Source organism: Vitis riparia, chromosome 3, assembly GCF_004353265.1.
Source record: "Vitis riparia cultivar Riparia Gloire de Montpellier isolate 1030 chromosome 3, EGFV_Vit.rip_1.0, whole genome shotgun sequence".
NCBI lineage: Eukaryota > Viridiplantae > Streptophyta > Magnoliopsida > Vitales > Vitaceae > Vitis > Vitis riparia.
The window spans coordinates 18,906,092-18,923,351 of NC_048433.1; the positions used below are offsets into that span (position 1 = coordinate 18,906,092).

Below are 17,260 nucleotides of genomic sequence, written 5' to 3' on the forward strand. Positions count from 1 at the left end.
AATTGCCTAGAATAGGTTAGTTTGTTTTAACCTAATATCTTGTAAGGCTATTCTAAAAGGTTTATATTTATTTTTGTATATATTTTGGTTGAAGATATTGAATATATTGGATTGATTAGTTAATTGAGTATTGAGTTTGTTGAATTGGTTATCTTGTGGTGGTTATACCTATAATCAATTATTGATTTGTTGGAATTATTGTTGAGTTTGTTAAGTTGGTCATTCTGGTAGTGATTATTATTATCTCTATCATATTTCAACATGTACTGTTAATCTTTGGATATCAATGAATCATAAAAATCATATTTTTAATTCAGGTGAAATCTTATTTGAATATACAGGTTATCCCTATAATATCTTAAGATAAGAAAAATTGTTATAATTTATAAATATTTATTTAACTTTTTAAAATCACCACTCCCCTCGAGGTGTTTCCTATTGGACTCTTGGTTGTTCAAGTTCAAAGCAATACCCAATTTTTTCAGAAATGTATCTTCAAGGCATATATGTTGTATGTGTACAAATAATAGTCTTTTTTTACATAAAATTATAAATATATGCTTTAAAATAATAATAAAAAAATCTATATATGGAAACTTAAGAGTATATTATTATTTCAATAAAAATAAATTTGTCACAATGCAAACAAATTAATATTTTAAAAATAAAAAAATTAAATATCTTAAATTAATAAATTATATAACTTTATATCTTATTTATATGTTGTAGACATCAAAATTTTTAATGAAATAAATTGTCACTAAATTGGTCTTTAAAAAAAATGCAACTCCCCAATTCAATAAATTTGGGATCGATAAGTGATAGGTCTTACACACATTTGACATGTAACATATATTAAAAATGTGACATGTGGCAAAATTTGAAAGACTACAAAATTTAGTCTTGCAAATAAAGTTAAATCTTTCAATTGCTGTCAAAAGATAATTTAAAATAAATAAATATTCTCTTGTGAACAAATTTCTAAAGGAAACAAATATTCCCATTGAAGTCAAAAGAGAATGAAAATAAATAAATAAATATTCTCTTGTTGATAAATTTCCTTATTGAAAAAGACAAGTTGCTAAAATCAAGGAACCAAATTCTTTGAATTAAACAACTAAATCTTGAAAAATTATGAAATTTAATTCCCTAATTTCACCTATAAATAGGGGTGACTTTTTTCAATGAGGGGACTTCTTCGGATTGGCAAAAATGACTTTACAGGGGGAAAGAAGGCTTCACAAAAAGGAAAAAGCTTCACAAAATCTGTGATCCTCACATTTCAATGAGTACATTCGGGAACAAGCCACTTGTGGCCTTCAATTGATCTCTTAAATTAAAGAAACATTTTCATGTCGACTTACAAATTGTGATCAAGGTGAAAGAATGAGAGGGATATATTTGATCACTTGGTTTTTGTCATTTATTGGATCAAAACACAATTTATAACCTAATTCACTATTCTATAGCAGCTTATACCCGATCAAAAAGTGATTTTAGTACAAACTACTGTAGTATAGTGGTTTTTAGGTGTCATCCATTAGGATAGATTATTTTTGTAATTAAGGCTTGAATGAGAGGAGAAGAAATGATTGTGATCAAGTGAAAATGATTTGACAATTTATGATAAAAGTTCAAAATAACAATGATTTCAAATTGAGAGGAAAATGGAATGTAAAATATAAGAAAATTAATAGAAAATGAAATTCTCGGAGTTAAGATTTTCTAGAAAACAATTTCCATGGTGAATAGATGTTAAGATCTAATTTTCATCAAGTTAGATTAAAAACCTAAATTTTCATTTAAACCGATTTTTTATTTAGTTTTAGATCTAGATCTAATTTCGCTTCAAATTAAGTCATTTAATCCAATAGATCAATTCAAATCATATATTCAATTCATCTTAAATTATCTTCCAATAATTCACACAATGCAACTATTCAATCTCATCAAATCTAGCTTTAAGAATTTGATGGATCTACCTAGCTTGCATTGTAGTAATCATCCAAGACAATTTGAAGAGAAAAATTCTCAAATTTCAATTAATCAATTAATTGGATCAAATTACCTTTGCAATTCAAGCTCATTTCTCTAATTCACCATAGATCTTGCCTCTAGATCCTCCCTCCTCCGAGAAAAACGAGATTTAGTCACTCATGCTTGGAGATTTGGTCTCACAAGACATGTTTGACTAGTGAGAAAATGAGAGAAAATGAAGGAAAGTAGAAAATTTTATAAAGACAGAAAATCTGGAAAATTCTCCAATTAGAAATGTCTAAAAGTCTCTTTAAATGCGAAAATAAAGTTTCTATTTATAGGCCAAGGTCAAGTGGACACTTGGCATCATCTAAGAGGTCTTCCAGAGGCTTCTTCACCAAGAAATCTAAAGTTTGGTAATAAAATACCCATTTTGCATGAGATCCAGCATTTTCGCACGAGCTCCAACAATTTCGCATGATTGTGCGAAATGGAAAATGCATTAGCACCAATTTCGCCTTCCTGGAGCATTTCGCATTATTGTGCGAAATTTTTGCATGATTGTGCGAAATTTTCGCATGGTCATGCGAAATCAGTTTTTAATTTTCCCTTTGAGCTGCAGCCAAAATTGCTTTCTAGTCCATTTCGCACGACTGTGCGAAATTTTTGCATGATCATGCGAAATGGAAATACTTAATTTTTCAACCCCTTTTTGCCATTTCTTCCATTTCTTTCTTTTAAATCCAGCTTAACCACCTTCAAATCAGCTCCAAAGCTTGGTCCAAGTGCATTGCATTACTTCTTTCATTATGCATTTGGATCATCATCAACTTTATTTGTTTTCTTAAATTTGATTCATCTCTTTTGTCACCAATTTATCAAAATCATACCTTAAAATGACTCCAAAACTTCATAAAACTTGTTAATAACTCTTACAAGAGCAACAACATGTTAATTGTAGTGTTTTAGGTATGATTACTACTCAAAAAATGTGAAACTCGTGAGAATTATTATCTAAAATATGCTCTTTGTGAGTAGTAATCAATATTCTTTTGTAAAAGAATATTACCATAAAGATTATACATCACAATTTATCAATTTTAATAAATAAAAAAATTTGTTTCACATGTTTTTCTATAGTTTTGATAATTTTGCAGGACTTTCACAATATTTGTGTGTATAAATTTCTTGCACACCTAGTGGGACATCTTTGTCTCTCATTTCTTCTGCCAAGAAAGTAATCACTACCAAGACAATGGTTAATGAGGGTGATGATAAGATTGTCACTACCCAATCAACATGCAACACCTCTAAACTGTGTATAGAAAAAGAAAATTAAAAAAAAAAATGTACCTGTTACATATTGTCCTGGATTTTCACATAAGAGTTCATTAGCTTCGCCATTTTTTCTATTTTTGCACTAGCAGACTATCTTTGCAACCCTATTAAATTTGCAAACAACAAAAACAATTTTAGTGGTATGAACCCTATGGATGGTTTTTGGAAAATTTAAGAGAAAATGCAAGACAAATAAAATAAAATAAAATAAGGAAAATAGAAGAAAAGAATAGGTGAAGGAAAATGAAAATTATATTTAAAGTTAATAAATAATTTTTGCATCCTTCTTCAACCCCATTTCACTCATTTTTTTTCTTCTATATAAAGATTAAATAACTTAAAAGCGCTTAAGTTTCTAACTAATTTTTATATTTTATGCTATTTTCTTGCATATTTTTCATGGTAAACCAAACACCAGACAACCATTTTTCTAAGTATTTTTTTCTTTTCCTTGGCACTTTCCATGAACCAAACATGGACTAAGTAATTTGCAAGGCAAAAAAAAAAAAAAGACAGAAAAAAAATAATAGCAAGAGGTGTGAAGGCATTTTTATAAATGCTCTTATAAATTTATTTTATTTTCATGAGAAGTTGGTATCTCTAATGCTTTTAAGATTGAAATAAAGCATTGAACTTTTGAATTTTATGGGAAAAATCAAGCAAAGAAAATGGAGGTAAAAAAATCTTACAATCTAGAGGAGAAAAAGAGAGCAGCCCCACTAATTCAAACGCTTATGCCCAAAAGATGTATCTATTCCCTACAAACTTAAACCTCTCCCGGTCCACACTAACCTATATGTCATCAAAGTGTAACACATAGTCCCATAATATAAAGAACTAATTGATTAAAAAAATCATAAACTTTTTTTCATATGATGGCACTACATGTGTAACACTTTAATTATATGTGTGTTGGTGTGGACTGGTCAGGTTTAGGTTTGCAAGAGATGCATCCTTTAGGATAGGCATTTGAATTTCTTGAACCGCTCTCCTATTCTCCTCTGAATTAAAAGATTTTATACCTCCATTTTCTACATTTGATTTTTCTCGGAGAATTTCAAGGTTGAAGACTCTGCTTGAATCGTGAAAATTAAATGTAAGCATACAAACAATGACAGAAGATAATTTTAGAGAGCAGAAATATATTTGAAACGGTAGGCATATTGAGAATACCTAAGGCTGTGCACCATAGACCAGCCAGAGAATCGAGATACTTCTTGCCATTGATGTCCCAGACATAGGCACCCTGTAGCCATGGATTAAGTGATGGTAAATTAGGTAATCAAAAAAAAATCGGGCTTTTAATACTTCAAAAATAAATAAATAAAAGGTCCCACACAGCAAATTTTTTAGAAAAGTATACCTTAGACTTCTCTATTACTAGAGGATTTGTATCAGAAGCCTGCCACCCGGCTGTGAAAGGTGCCAACATATCATGGCCCTTGAACCTGTCATAATCATGGCATTAGTTTAGTGCATATACTAGATCGAGATTCTATGGGCGTACATGTTCACATATGACATACAAGGTGAACATGTCAACGAAAATTTACGCTTCTTAATATAAATACATCATTGCACAAGAAGAACAGAAAAGAAATAGAACACAAAATACTCTTTAGCATTCTTCAACTCGGTTTCTGCATCTTCCCTTTGCATGGATGCCTCTGTGCTGTTCCATCTGGCCAGCACGGGAGCCCAAACCAGATGCTCCTGCAAACTTCTAGCAGTAGCAACATGATTTTTGTATGAAACAGCCTGTTAAATTAAAAGATAACATATTTTAAAGATGAAAAAATGAAAAAGAGAAGATTTATAGGGGCAGGATTAGGGAGAATAAACAGGAGAATATCTTTAGGCATTCTATACTAATCATATAATTTTATTTTGCTGCATGTAATACTTGAATTCAAAATCCAAAACCAAAAAGCAACACGAAACAATACAAAAAGACCAATACAACAATGTCAAATGTCTATCTAAAACCGATAATATCTTGAATCACAACACAATAAGCATGACTCCAGCCCTTCAAACATTGAGCAACCGTGCCACAGAGCATAGATAAAATTCAACCCCAGCAGATATCTTTCATCACCAATAAAAACTTATCAAACAAAGCAATTGGGTCAGTACAGTTCTCAAGATGAATGACAGAGCATAATCTTGTTCAAAGTACTGATTCTCATGGTCTATACACCAATTTAAACTGTGCTGAATTATTCTAAGAACCCTGAAGAAGTTTCCTATCTCAAACAATTACATCAATGCAACTCCAAAATTAATTCAAAAAACAATACCCCAAAATGGAAAAGGAAAAAAAATGAAAAAGTTAATTCAAAATTATGGTTGTAATAGAATTATCATAATAAAACCTTTACAGTCAGTTAAGAATTTAGAACAGAAAAAAGGGAAAATCAAAAGAAAAGTCCTGAAAGAAAAGGCAATGATAATCCATGATGATGAACTATATGAGCTAGTCAACAAAGCAAGAAACAGAAAATTTTGGAGTAAATAACAAGTGGATTCAACAGAAAACAAATAAAAAAGACACTATTTGAAAGAAAAATAAACTGAATATTCCTGGGAATGGATCAAAAAGAATAAAAAAATAAAACACAACCCATGAAGATGACCTGCTTTATGCAATGATCAAAGCAAGAAACACAAAATTTTGGAGTAAATAATAAATGGGTTCACAAGAAAACACATCACTTGAAGAATCATGAACTGGGTATTCCTCAGAATGGATCAAAACAGAAGCCTTAGAATTAAAAAATAAATAAATAAACACAACCCCATGATGATGAAATGCTTTATGCAACCATCAAAGCAAGAAACACAAAATTTTGGAGTGAATAATAAATGGGTTCATGAGAAAACACATGAAAAGGACATCACTTGAAGAACGATGAACTGAGTAATCCCAGCAAGTATTAAAGTTAGGGTAATATTTTCAGAGATTTTAATTGAGCCTTTTCCTACAACGATTGGCAAGGACCCATTAGCTATTTTGACACTCAGATTATCAGAACAAGGAGCGTATGAAGAAAACAATTGAAAAGTACCTGTCATATGGTCTGAAGGACCTGAATCTATGATCCAAGGTGCTTTTGAAATTCTTTGTGACACTAAGGGCTGCTAAGAAGTTACCTATTTGAGCAAGACTACAAGATCCGACACTGGTGTTGGACTGTTGTGATTGATTCAAAAGTCTACACAACTAGTGTCTGTTCCTTGCTAAGTGAGATTGAAGCGGTTGCAGATTCTTCCCTTTTAGAGATTGTTCCTGCATCTGCTGCAACCTTAAAGGCCCTTCGATCATTTTGCCTAGGCCTCCAGCCTCTAATTAGCAGGTGTTTCATGCAACAACCAGAATTTGTCTTTGGTGTGACTGAGTCTATTACAATGATCACAACACACTCTTCTTCCAGTTCTCTGCTCCCCACAGTATCCATTCTCACCTCCTTTTGAAGCTAGGGTAGAACCTTCCACGGGGGTATTGATTGAATCATTCTCTTCTCCCAACATCACCTTTCTCTGGCTCTCTTTTCTTTTGAATTCAGTAAACACTTCATTAAGAGATGGCAATGGTTCCTTTCCAAGAACCCTTCCTCGCAACTCATCCAGGTCCTCGTTAAGACCCGCTAAAAAAATCAAACATCCTTTCCTTCTCTATTGACCTTCACTGTTTTACAGTACACTCAAGGCAGCAATTGGCCTTTATAAATAAATCTAACTCTTAACATAAAGCTTGAAGATCAGTGTAATATTGAGTTACACAATGATTACCTTGTTTGATCTCCTTCAATTTACACCCGATTTCAAAAACTTTGGTTGAGTTTCTAAGGTCTGAATAAGTCCTCTTTACTGCATCCCACACATCCTTTGCTAAATAGGTAGAAATAGGTACATCTGATCAATCTGGAGCTCCGTTGGATTAATCAGCCATAAAATAGCAATGAAATCTTCTAAGTCCCAACTTTGAAAGCCTGTATCATCTTCAGGAGGCTTCTTTGTGGCTCCTGTGAACTGCCCTAATTTTTCTCTTCCTTTAATCACCAATTTCATAGCTTGAGACCATTGTAGCCAAAATTTTCCATCCAATGTCTGTTCAAGAAATTGTAAAGAGGTATTATGTCCTCCATATAACAGGGAAGCAGATGCAGGTTGAATCGCATGCTGTATGGGACCTGAAGTACCCACTGAAGACTTGTTTCCATGACGTCCACCAGCCATAGCAATCTTCGTCATAAGGTTGAATTAGGCCTAGATGTGCTGCTGCTCTGATACTATGAAATTAGACAGGAAAAATGCAACTCCCTGTTCTATATTTTATTGAGAATGTAAGCCCTAAATATATAGACAATCAATCTATTTAGGGAGATAATTATGAAAAAAATAAAATATTCCTAAGAACTAAGAACCTATGAAACAAAAGGCCAAAAACTATGTGCTTACACGTCTTTATTTGAAAATAAAAAAACAGATAAACACTCTAATAAAATAATTGGATAATTAGCTAGAGTTTATCCAAAGTTATCTGCAACTCCTACTCGCCAATAGGCCCACCAGATTAGCCTATCTCTAAGCAATATACCCAGGAGATTGCCCCATTAACTTCCTCCTGAAAATCCCATTACGCAAATACCCCAAGTGTCAAGTTAAGTTAAAAGAGGGTTCAGCCCTTAACCACTGCACAAAAAGTGGAACCTTCACATTGAAGAGTGGTCAACCTCAGATATCTGATCCATTGGCTGGTAAATGAGCCTTTACCTCTCTATCTTTCCATTAAATTATATTTACCAGCATATGCCCAGTGACATCCTAGAATTCATTTACCTTGAGATAGAAGAGTAAGCCTCCATGTGCCTTTCTGGTGAAATGCCACCATCTCCTTGTCCATTGCACATTACCTTCCAAGGGAAGCTTTGGCCTTTGGCTTGAATACAAGACTTAGGAAGAGAAAAATAAGACAGAAGAGGATGCAGAGGAACAACCATGGGAAAATAAAAGAAGAAAAGAAGCAACTTCTAGACAAGAGTGAAAACAAGATCGAGTGCGTTTGTAAAACAGATTTTTCAAACATGCCAGTTATTTGCTTCTAGGGGTTTGACAAGAGCTCTAGGGAAGAGTATTATGGCATTGTGCTTTATTAGATACTCTTCATGTTTGTTTTCTAGGGAAATTCCAGGATTTTTGAGTAGAAGAAGGCCAAACAACAACTAATTAGGCTAGAATCTATTACCAAACATCTCTTTTGGGTTGCTGTCATCATAAGTTTGCATGTACTCTTAGCATCATATTTTTGGATAGAAATGCAACCTTATCAAACAAGAAATGGTAGCAGTGCTTGTTAGTTCCCTAGCCTAATCTTCATCAAACTCAATTTTAAAGGGCATTTTTGAGTATCATGGATGATTGGTAATCAAGGTTATTTTAGAGACTACATGGGTAGGCTTACAGAGGTTCCTCCAAAGCATTATCATTCTGATATAGCCATTGAGGCTAAGATTGAGGCATTGAACTCTGTTAGAGGCCTAAAAGAGGCAACTGCAGTGGGAGTTCAGATCCTAATTTTGGAGGGGGTCATAATCGTTTTTTACTCTAGTGTCCTGATGTGGAAAAAAGTCATGGAGGTATGACTAATAAATGAGGTGGACTTTTCATGTTTCAATTACACGAATGTTCCTTTGCATGGAAGTCAAAATCATGTAACCAGGAGTTGGATAAAAGGATAAAAGGGTTGCCTTCTCTTCTATGGAGTTTGTTGTGGACTCCCTCTTCCTGCATGAGCTTCTTAGGTTTTGCCTTGTTTTGGGTGGGTTGCTGATGGGGTGTTTGGGTTAGTGGCAATGCACCCGACAGATTGTTATCCTTTAAATCCCTACACATATTCAAGTATTACATATCACATGCTCAGTTCATCATCAGGAATATTGCATGAAAGACAACAGAAAAGTAAAATAAATAAACAATGAAAAAAAATCCCAACATAAGTTTTTTATGCTTGGCGTCAGTACACCCATGTCAAAATGAGACAAAAATGCTTCTTTCACTTGCATGTTTCATTTCTGGAACACCTCTCACATAACAGATATTCTCAAAAGTGGAATTCCTAGCTGGTGCATATGTGAACATGACATCTAGGATGAATTGACCACTTGTTCCTCCATTACCTTAGCTAGTGGAATTAGGCAGAGCATTTTGTTAGTTGCTGACAATGCACCACCTGAATGCTGTTGAGGCATCAAATTTCACTTTTCAATAGTTCCAAGCATGTTGATTCATCCAAATTCATCAATTGTTGACCTCCCTCATAGAGGCCTTGTGTCATTGGTGCAAACCACAACCTCATTTGACACTAAGAGTGGGACATTGGTACAAATGGTTACTTCATAGAACTTAGAGAAGATTGTTGTTGAAGAAATTCTCAAAAATCCCAAAGTCAACAATTGTCATCTGAAAATTTTTGAGTTGGACCCTAATACCCATCACACCAACAAGTTGCAAACTACCAAGGTCGTCTAAGATGGGATTGTAATGCTCAATAGCCCCCAAACAAATGAACATATTACATAAGGTCCTCTTTATAGCATTAACACTGTCAGTTTACAGCAATGAAGGTGAAGACATTGCTTTATACTAAAGAACCCATGAAAGAGGGCATCCCATAGGTGCATCGATTCAAGGTCTCGGTTTTAATACCAAGCACATGCCCACTTGGTGAGAGACTTTGAGAATTCACTAAGTCTAAAGTTATGATTAAATACCAAATGTTAAGACTTTTGCTTGGCTTGTGGCTAAAAAGAAGGTTTATACCAATGATTTGGTTCAATTGGGGAGACCCTACAATGCTCTCAGCCTAGACAAATGCATTATGTGTTCAAAGAGTAGTGAATTAGTTGATCATTTTTTTTTTTTCATTACCCCACTACACTAAAACTTTGACATGGATTGTTCTACATAGCCAATCTCGAGTGTGTTCCTCCTAGACTCAGAGTAGAGATGTTTGGAATCTCCTTTTAGTGCTTTGGCAGTCTACCAAAAGGGAAAAGTCTTTGGTAGGTGGCTGTCTTATCCTTTATATGGGTCGTATGGTTGGAGAGGAATGCAAGGACATTTGAGGATAAATGAAGCTATGTGGATGCCATTTGGTATCTGTTCAAATAAATAAATAAATAAAGTTATGATTAAATCCATTGATCCTGAGGGATTAATGAAGCAGTGAAGAGGCTTGTGAGCATTCCTGGTGTAACACTGAAAATCTCAAAGCAGAAGCAGAGTAACTCAATGGATAGGGTTAACCAGCCATCTCGAGGGCATATAGTCAGAAAGCATCAAACTCTGGCGCTGGTTTTAGTGTTGCCTTTGCTCTTTTCTTTGCAGAAAGGCCTTTACTTCAACTAGTGTAATGTAACCCAGGTAGGCTACATTTGGAAAGGCTGAAGAATCTCTAGGGTGAGAAGTTGAACCAATAATCTGCAGCTGATCACCCCAAAGGGTGGGATTGCAACATGAGGTAATCATAACATAGATTCTCCCTATGGATTAAAGAGAATGAAAGCAAATCAATGTTATCAAAAGCAAAAGGCAATGTCAAAGCGATAAGACTCTTTTTAGCCTAAGGCGAAAGGCAAAAAACAAGGCAATCGCCTGACTATAGTAAGGTGATAAAAAATATACATATATTTACCTATTCAATACTCAACCAATATAAGTGTTGTCTTCAACAATCAACACTATTAATTTTTCATTGCTCATGATGTCTTATAAAATTAACAAAATAGTAATAATTATTCAAAGTGTTAAATATCATATCCCATGTCAAGAGAAACATCATATTGTTTAAAGATATTCATCTTGTCTAAATGCATATTCTAATTTTTCAAACATCTAAAAAGCAAAATAAAAAACAAAATAAGAGATTGAACATTCTTGAGAAGCTTTAGGCATCATCATCATTATAGTCATCAATGAAATTAAAATTGTCGTCACTTCCATCAAGACTAGATTGATGGCTCTCTATCTTATTATTTCTATGATTGATAATACAATATTTCATCTCATACTTTGTGTAAGTGTATTTTGTATATTGGCAATTCCAAGTCACAATTCTCATTGTGTCTCTTAGCTCATATTCTTCAAATCCTCTCTTGGACACTTGCTTTTTCCAAATTGTTCGTGTTTGAAGATAGCTAGAGGAATTGGTAAGTGCATTTGAGGTGATGGATAATGGCAAACAGTGATCAATCATATTTTAAATTTTTTCCTTTTATTGGAAAATGAAATTGAAGCTTAAAAGTGTAAAACATTGTGTTTAAAACATTTGGATCGATTTCTGACTTATTGAGTTAAATGGTAACAGTTTATCTTAAACCTGGATTTTTCAGTTTTGTCCGATCAATCAAACTTTGATCACACCTATGAATTTTCATGATTTTCCAAACAAATCTCAACCATTGGATATGCTTCAAAACCCTAATACTTAAGCCCTCTTTCCAGATGTGGTGTGGGCTGCTATGAGAGAGAAAACCCTAGGTTTTTGAGTTTCTTGTTTCTCTTGCTATATTGGGGAGTGTTTGCCTTGTAAGAAAATTTATGTGTTTGAATTGAAAATCAGTTTTTGAGTTAAACTCTTTGTTCCAAATGGGTTGATTCACCGTGTTCTTCATCCTAACTCTCATATTGCTCTTATATCCAACTTACTGGGGTAAAACTTAAGATTCTTCTTGTGTAGACTCAAGAAAAGGCCAAGAACAAAGCTTGTAGTGGATTCCAAGTGTTTTCTTGGAGAAGAATGGTGGTAGCTTAAGCTTGAAGGTTCTAGGCAAGTGGTCCGAGAAAGGATGAAAGGTTTGGGTTAGGTAAAACCTTATACTCAACTATTTTTTCTTCATAGTGGATTATTTAATTGTTTGAGGCCCATGGTTTTTTTATCTCTTTAGAGGTTTTCCACGTTAAAAAATTTGTGTCATTATCTCTCCTTTCTATCCTATCTTTTAATTTGCATTTCATGAGCTTATGATATTTCATTGTGTTATGGTGATTGAATTAATTGGAGCATGAGCTGAAATGTGTCTATTGAATCTTTGAAAGAACAAGATATATGTTAGTTGTTGTTATTGATTGATGACAAGGGGCATGTGAAAAAGAGTTTTTATATTGATGCAATGTTTTATATATTAGGTTTGGAGAGCGTAGTCTCATTTGCATGTGACTTGCATCGGATAACTTGTTTGGGAGAGTGTTGGTGCATCCATTGTTGCTTGCGATTTGCGTGTTTGTTGGTAAGGTTGAAAAAGAAGATCATTGCATAAGGGAAAAAGAGGGGAATTGTGAACATTTGTGAGATACCATCTCTAATTGTTTTAAAAAACACCTATTCACAACCCCCCCCCCCCCCCCCCCCCCCCCTCCCTTTCTAGGTGTTATCCATAAGTAATATTTATCTTCACTTTGTTTAATCCAATGCTAGATTGAATGAAATTATAATCTAGGTATGTTTAATCTTAACTCATGATCAAAGGCAATCGCCTCTACGCCTTATCCTAAGGCGATTGCCTAGGTGTTGCCTCTTTGAAGCCCACCTTGCGTAAGTCTTCAAGAAGTGACTTTTATCTGCCTCGTCTGGCCTGATGACCTAGGTGACCCAGGTGATTGCCTTTGATAACACTATTCCTTTTTCCTCCCTTTTACCTAACAACCAAATAACATTAGTGGATTTATTTACTGTTTCTTCTCCATCTTCAAATTAATTTCCAAGATCCAAAAATAGCCCAATACGGTGTCATACTCTTTATTCAATTTCTGCAAAGACATGAACCACATATCTGCCACATGGATCAACTGTTGCCATGATTATGAAACATGTTTCAAAATGGCAAAATTAAAATTTCCTTTCACTAAGTTTCAACCATAAGAAAGCTGCCCAGAATTTGAAGGGGACAACATCCTTTGATATGTTAAACAATGATGATAAATAAAACAACAGAACTATATAGAAAATATATACCATTTACTACTCATCATGAGGAACCTTTAAGTGTGGGTTCCAACAGTGCTTTGATATGAGTCTCTACTTTCTTCCGGATAGAGGAATAAGGCAAACGCTCTATAACCTCACCTCCAAAGGAGAAGATGAGAGCCTTTCTAGCAGTCTCTAAATCAATACCACGTGCCAAGAAGTAGAAAAGTTGGTTTTCTTCCAGGTCACTAATTGCAGCTCCATGGGAACACTTGACATCATCAGCAATGATTTGGAGGTTGGGTTTGACATTTACAGTTGCCCGAGGCTCAAGAAGAAGGCTTCTTGTTAGTTGTCCTGCATCCGTCTGTTGTGCATATCTGCATGATGGAAGCAGATGTAATAAAAACAAGTCAGAAACAATTTGAAACATCCTTTAGACTGCCCTTAAGCTATTGGTGACCATTGAACAATATAGGTGAGCACAGGATATGAATAGCATTATATGTGCATCTTCAAAGTTGAGTGTTCAGACTAAAAGAAATTTCAAGTGAGTCGTTTTACTCAATTAGCTCAACTATGGTGCAGGGCGGAACAGACAAACTACTTTTTGCCATGGCCTATTGAGTTCAGAGATGTTTTAAACATCTCCTGAAACAGCTAACTAAGCAAAAATTTTATTCATCATTTATTTATTTTTATAACAAAGAATCCACCCTGACAGCAAGCATTTATTCTAGCTGCAGGTGAAGCATATCCCAGGTGATATGAGCCCACCCCTCTACCCTACAGTACTTAAATATACTCAGGGACCTCAAGTTCATTTCCAGACGACACTATTGCTTAGCTACACCTTGGTAGGTAGTTAACTAAGCAAAACTATGACTTGAATAACATGACTGCATTTTCAACCAGGGGAATTCCATTTATTACAGGCCTGAACAGACATCAAATGTGCTTAGAGGCAACAGGCAAAATCTCATCTACCACAAGATGAAAAACTGGGTGGATACAGCAACATGAAATATATAAATATTAATAAGTGCCAAGAAAAAAATAGAAGTGCAAAGTACGCAAGAAGTATACAAGTGAGCTAAGTCGATATGAAACATCAATACACATGTATGTCTGAAAACAAAATCAAAATGATCATCAACTTAATAACACGTCAAGATGATGGATATTCACACATAGGAGTGCGCCAAAAAGTTATAATATACTATAACAACCAAAAATGATGAAATGAAATAGGATTACCTGTCGACTTTTATATTCCCATCAAATACAGCTTGTCCTAGTGAATGAGCCACAATGCACTTATGAAGTTGCCGGGAGTACCCTCGTGGATGGTCCAGGACTAGTCTACTATGTAGATCTTGTGTTTGGTCACCAACAGACAAGTGAAAAGCTGACAACTCTGTTACTGTATCTGGGCCGACTTGCTGAATGTTGACATTATGCCTGCTCAATTTTCCACCAGTACTTACCTCTATAAGCTCATAGGAACTAGAAGATCCCTGCAAATGATTAACCCAGATTTATAAATCTAATCATTTAGAAATCTAATGGTGTTGGAGATACTCATTATGCCTTAATCAGGATAGTGCTGAATAGGCAGTAAACATTCAGATTGAGGGACATTGGTATTGCAGCTGTTGTAAAGCTGAAATTTCACCAGTTGCTGAGAATTTCACAATGAGTATCTGAAATTCCAGTTTTGTAAGGCAAAAAAAAAAAAATATATATATATATATATATATATATATATATATATATATATATAATATAGACAAGTAAATACTGTTTTTATAAAGAAATCATAGTAAAGTTCAAACCATTTGTGAAAAATAGGGCAGGAAGTAGTTATTATGCTAATCTCGTAGAAACATTCCATGGTAAGGTCTTTTGTTGAAGTTCCTAGAATATAACTTATTCTTATAGAGGAATAATACTCAAGCACGATTGAAGAAGCTTCATGCTGAAATTGTTGTTTTGCTAATATTAAAATAACACTATAAGGTCAACAAATAATAGGATGTGATAATGTGACAGTATAGCCTCATACTGGGTTGCTAAATAACCAGGATTTGTCCAATTATAAGAATTTGCAACTCAACCAGTAAAAGAAAATCTAATAAATTTTAGGGGGAAAAAAGGGCTCATATTGGCAGAAATCAGAGTGGACCATATATCAAAAATGGTTTTGTGAATGAAGTTTAGATTGAAATCAATAAAATCTCATGATATACCCACATCATCTCTGTTTTATCAATTGCCTTAAGTTAAAGTAAACTGAAATTACTACTTTGTGTGCCATTAACATGTACATTAAACTCAAATGCCTAGCTTTCTCAATCAAACAGATCAAAAATCAACTTTGAATAATATATTCAACAACTAGCTAAGCTAAGAAAAGTAATTCACCTGCTGAACTGAAGTCCACTTGATATGAGCAGCACTCAAAGACTGGCTTTGAATGTAAGAATGTTTCACTTTAGCCCCTTCCCCAATCACCACCTCAGTAACTGCATTGGTCCAATAACACTTGTTCTCACCTCCACCCACATACTCCTCGATCACACCAATCTCCCCTCCCTCCTCCACCAACACAAAAACCCTTGGATTTGACACAGGTAACTTCTTAGACCCGATATCCCCACCCTCAACGGAATAGTACACAATATGAAGGGGCATTTCCACGCGACACCCAGCCGGAACATACACAACAACCATGTCCGGTGAGCCCAACCCGTTGAGGGACCAAAACAGGTCCCCTTCAAAATTGGCCACAAATTCAGACACCCTTTTCGTGATGGTTTCAGAAGGGAGGCTCGACAGGGAACCTACGAAAACGCCAGTGGGCAATTGGGACAAATTGGAGAGCGAATATACAATGTGGCCATCCACGATGCAGAGATTGGGAAATTGGGTGTCGGTGGAAATGGCGATTGAAGTTGGTGGGTGTGAAATAGGGGTGACTTGGGAGTATCTGATAAGGGAAGTGTCTGTGAAGCGAAAGGGCTCGTCTTTGCGAGAAGGCATGGAGTAGAAAGCACGGTTTGTGAGGAGGCGTCTCTGAGCTTTTGGAGAGGTGGTGGAGAAGAGGTTGAAGAAGAAGAGAGAGAGTCCTCTAGGCTTTCTGCAATCTGGAGGACAAATGGGTCGGAGAAGGTTGCCCTAATTTTGGGGGTTGAGCGGGATTTGGGTGTTGGGAATTTAGAAGCAGAGGTTTGCATGGATAGTTTAGGATTTAAGAGAAGATGAGGTGAAAGCAAAGTAGCAGCCATGGTTATGGGCTGTGGCCGGTTCCAGAAAGTCTGCGAGGCTACGCGTGGCTCACTACTAGGCGCCTTTAAGGCTGAACCCCGGCCATCCCCAAGAGGGATGATAAGGACTTTGCTGTGTCCAAGGATTGAAATGTCGAAAAATTTCGGGAAATATCGCTTATCGGCCGGCTCCGACACAATATTCGTCACCAATTATCGGTCGACGGAAATTTCGGTAATTTTTCGAAAATATCGCCGATATTTATTTTTACCGATTTTTCGGAAAATTTCCCGATATTTCCTACCAGCCCAGCCCGCGTACAGGATACAAAATCTGTCCAATTTTTTTAAAAAAAAAAAAAAAACATAAGATGCTATTTGGTAATCTGATCATGATTTGCAGGCAAAGGTTGTGTTTTTCAGCCTGGCTCAAAAATCGTGGATTTAGGGTTCGTGAAATTTAAATCGAATGGCACAAAAGCGAAGAGACCCCCAGAACAGATCCAGAAAACACAGGGAGCGAAAAAAAAAAACAATTTTTTTTGTTTTCCTTGGGGGTTTTGCATGGATTTTCTCGGAAATCAAACGAGGATGAATTTTCCCGGAAATCGAATGGGAATGGATTTTCTTGGGAATCAAACGGGGGCTGCAAAAATAATAATAATAATAATAACATGATTTAGATTAGTACGGGATTGAGAGTGGCAGAGGA

At 35.1% G+C, this 17,260-nt stretch overlaps 1 protein-coding gene and 1 long non-coding RNA gene across 2 annotated transcripts; both read right to left on the reverse strand.

The window, feature by feature from the left end:
- Nucleotides 1-3,083: 3,083 nt before the first annotated feature.
- Nucleotides 3,084-7,588, reverse strand: LOC117911890. The gene is made up of 5 exons (XR_004650941.1): nucleotides 6,384-7,588; nucleotides 4,931-5,073; nucleotides 4,679-4,763; nucleotides 4,489-4,561; nucleotides 3,084-3,419 (listed from the first exon to the last, which is right to left on the reverse strand). It is a non-coding gene; the product is annotated as an uncharacterized LOC117911890 (long non-coding RNA).
- Nucleotides 7,589-13,090: 5,502 nt separating this feature from the next.
- LOC117911863 (protein ABCI7, chloroplastic-like) lies at nucleotides 13,091-16,830 on the reverse strand. Its single transcript, XM_034826286.1, is given in 4 exon segments — nucleotides 13,091-13,662; nucleotides 14,540-14,799; nucleotides 15,707-16,323; nucleotides 16,326-16,830. Coding segments are annotated over 4 exon segments (1,440 nt in total). The 5' UTR covers nucleotides 16,570-16,830; the 3' UTR covers nucleotides 13,091-13,343.
- Between the last annotated feature and the right edge of the window lie 430 nt (nucleotides 16,831-17,260).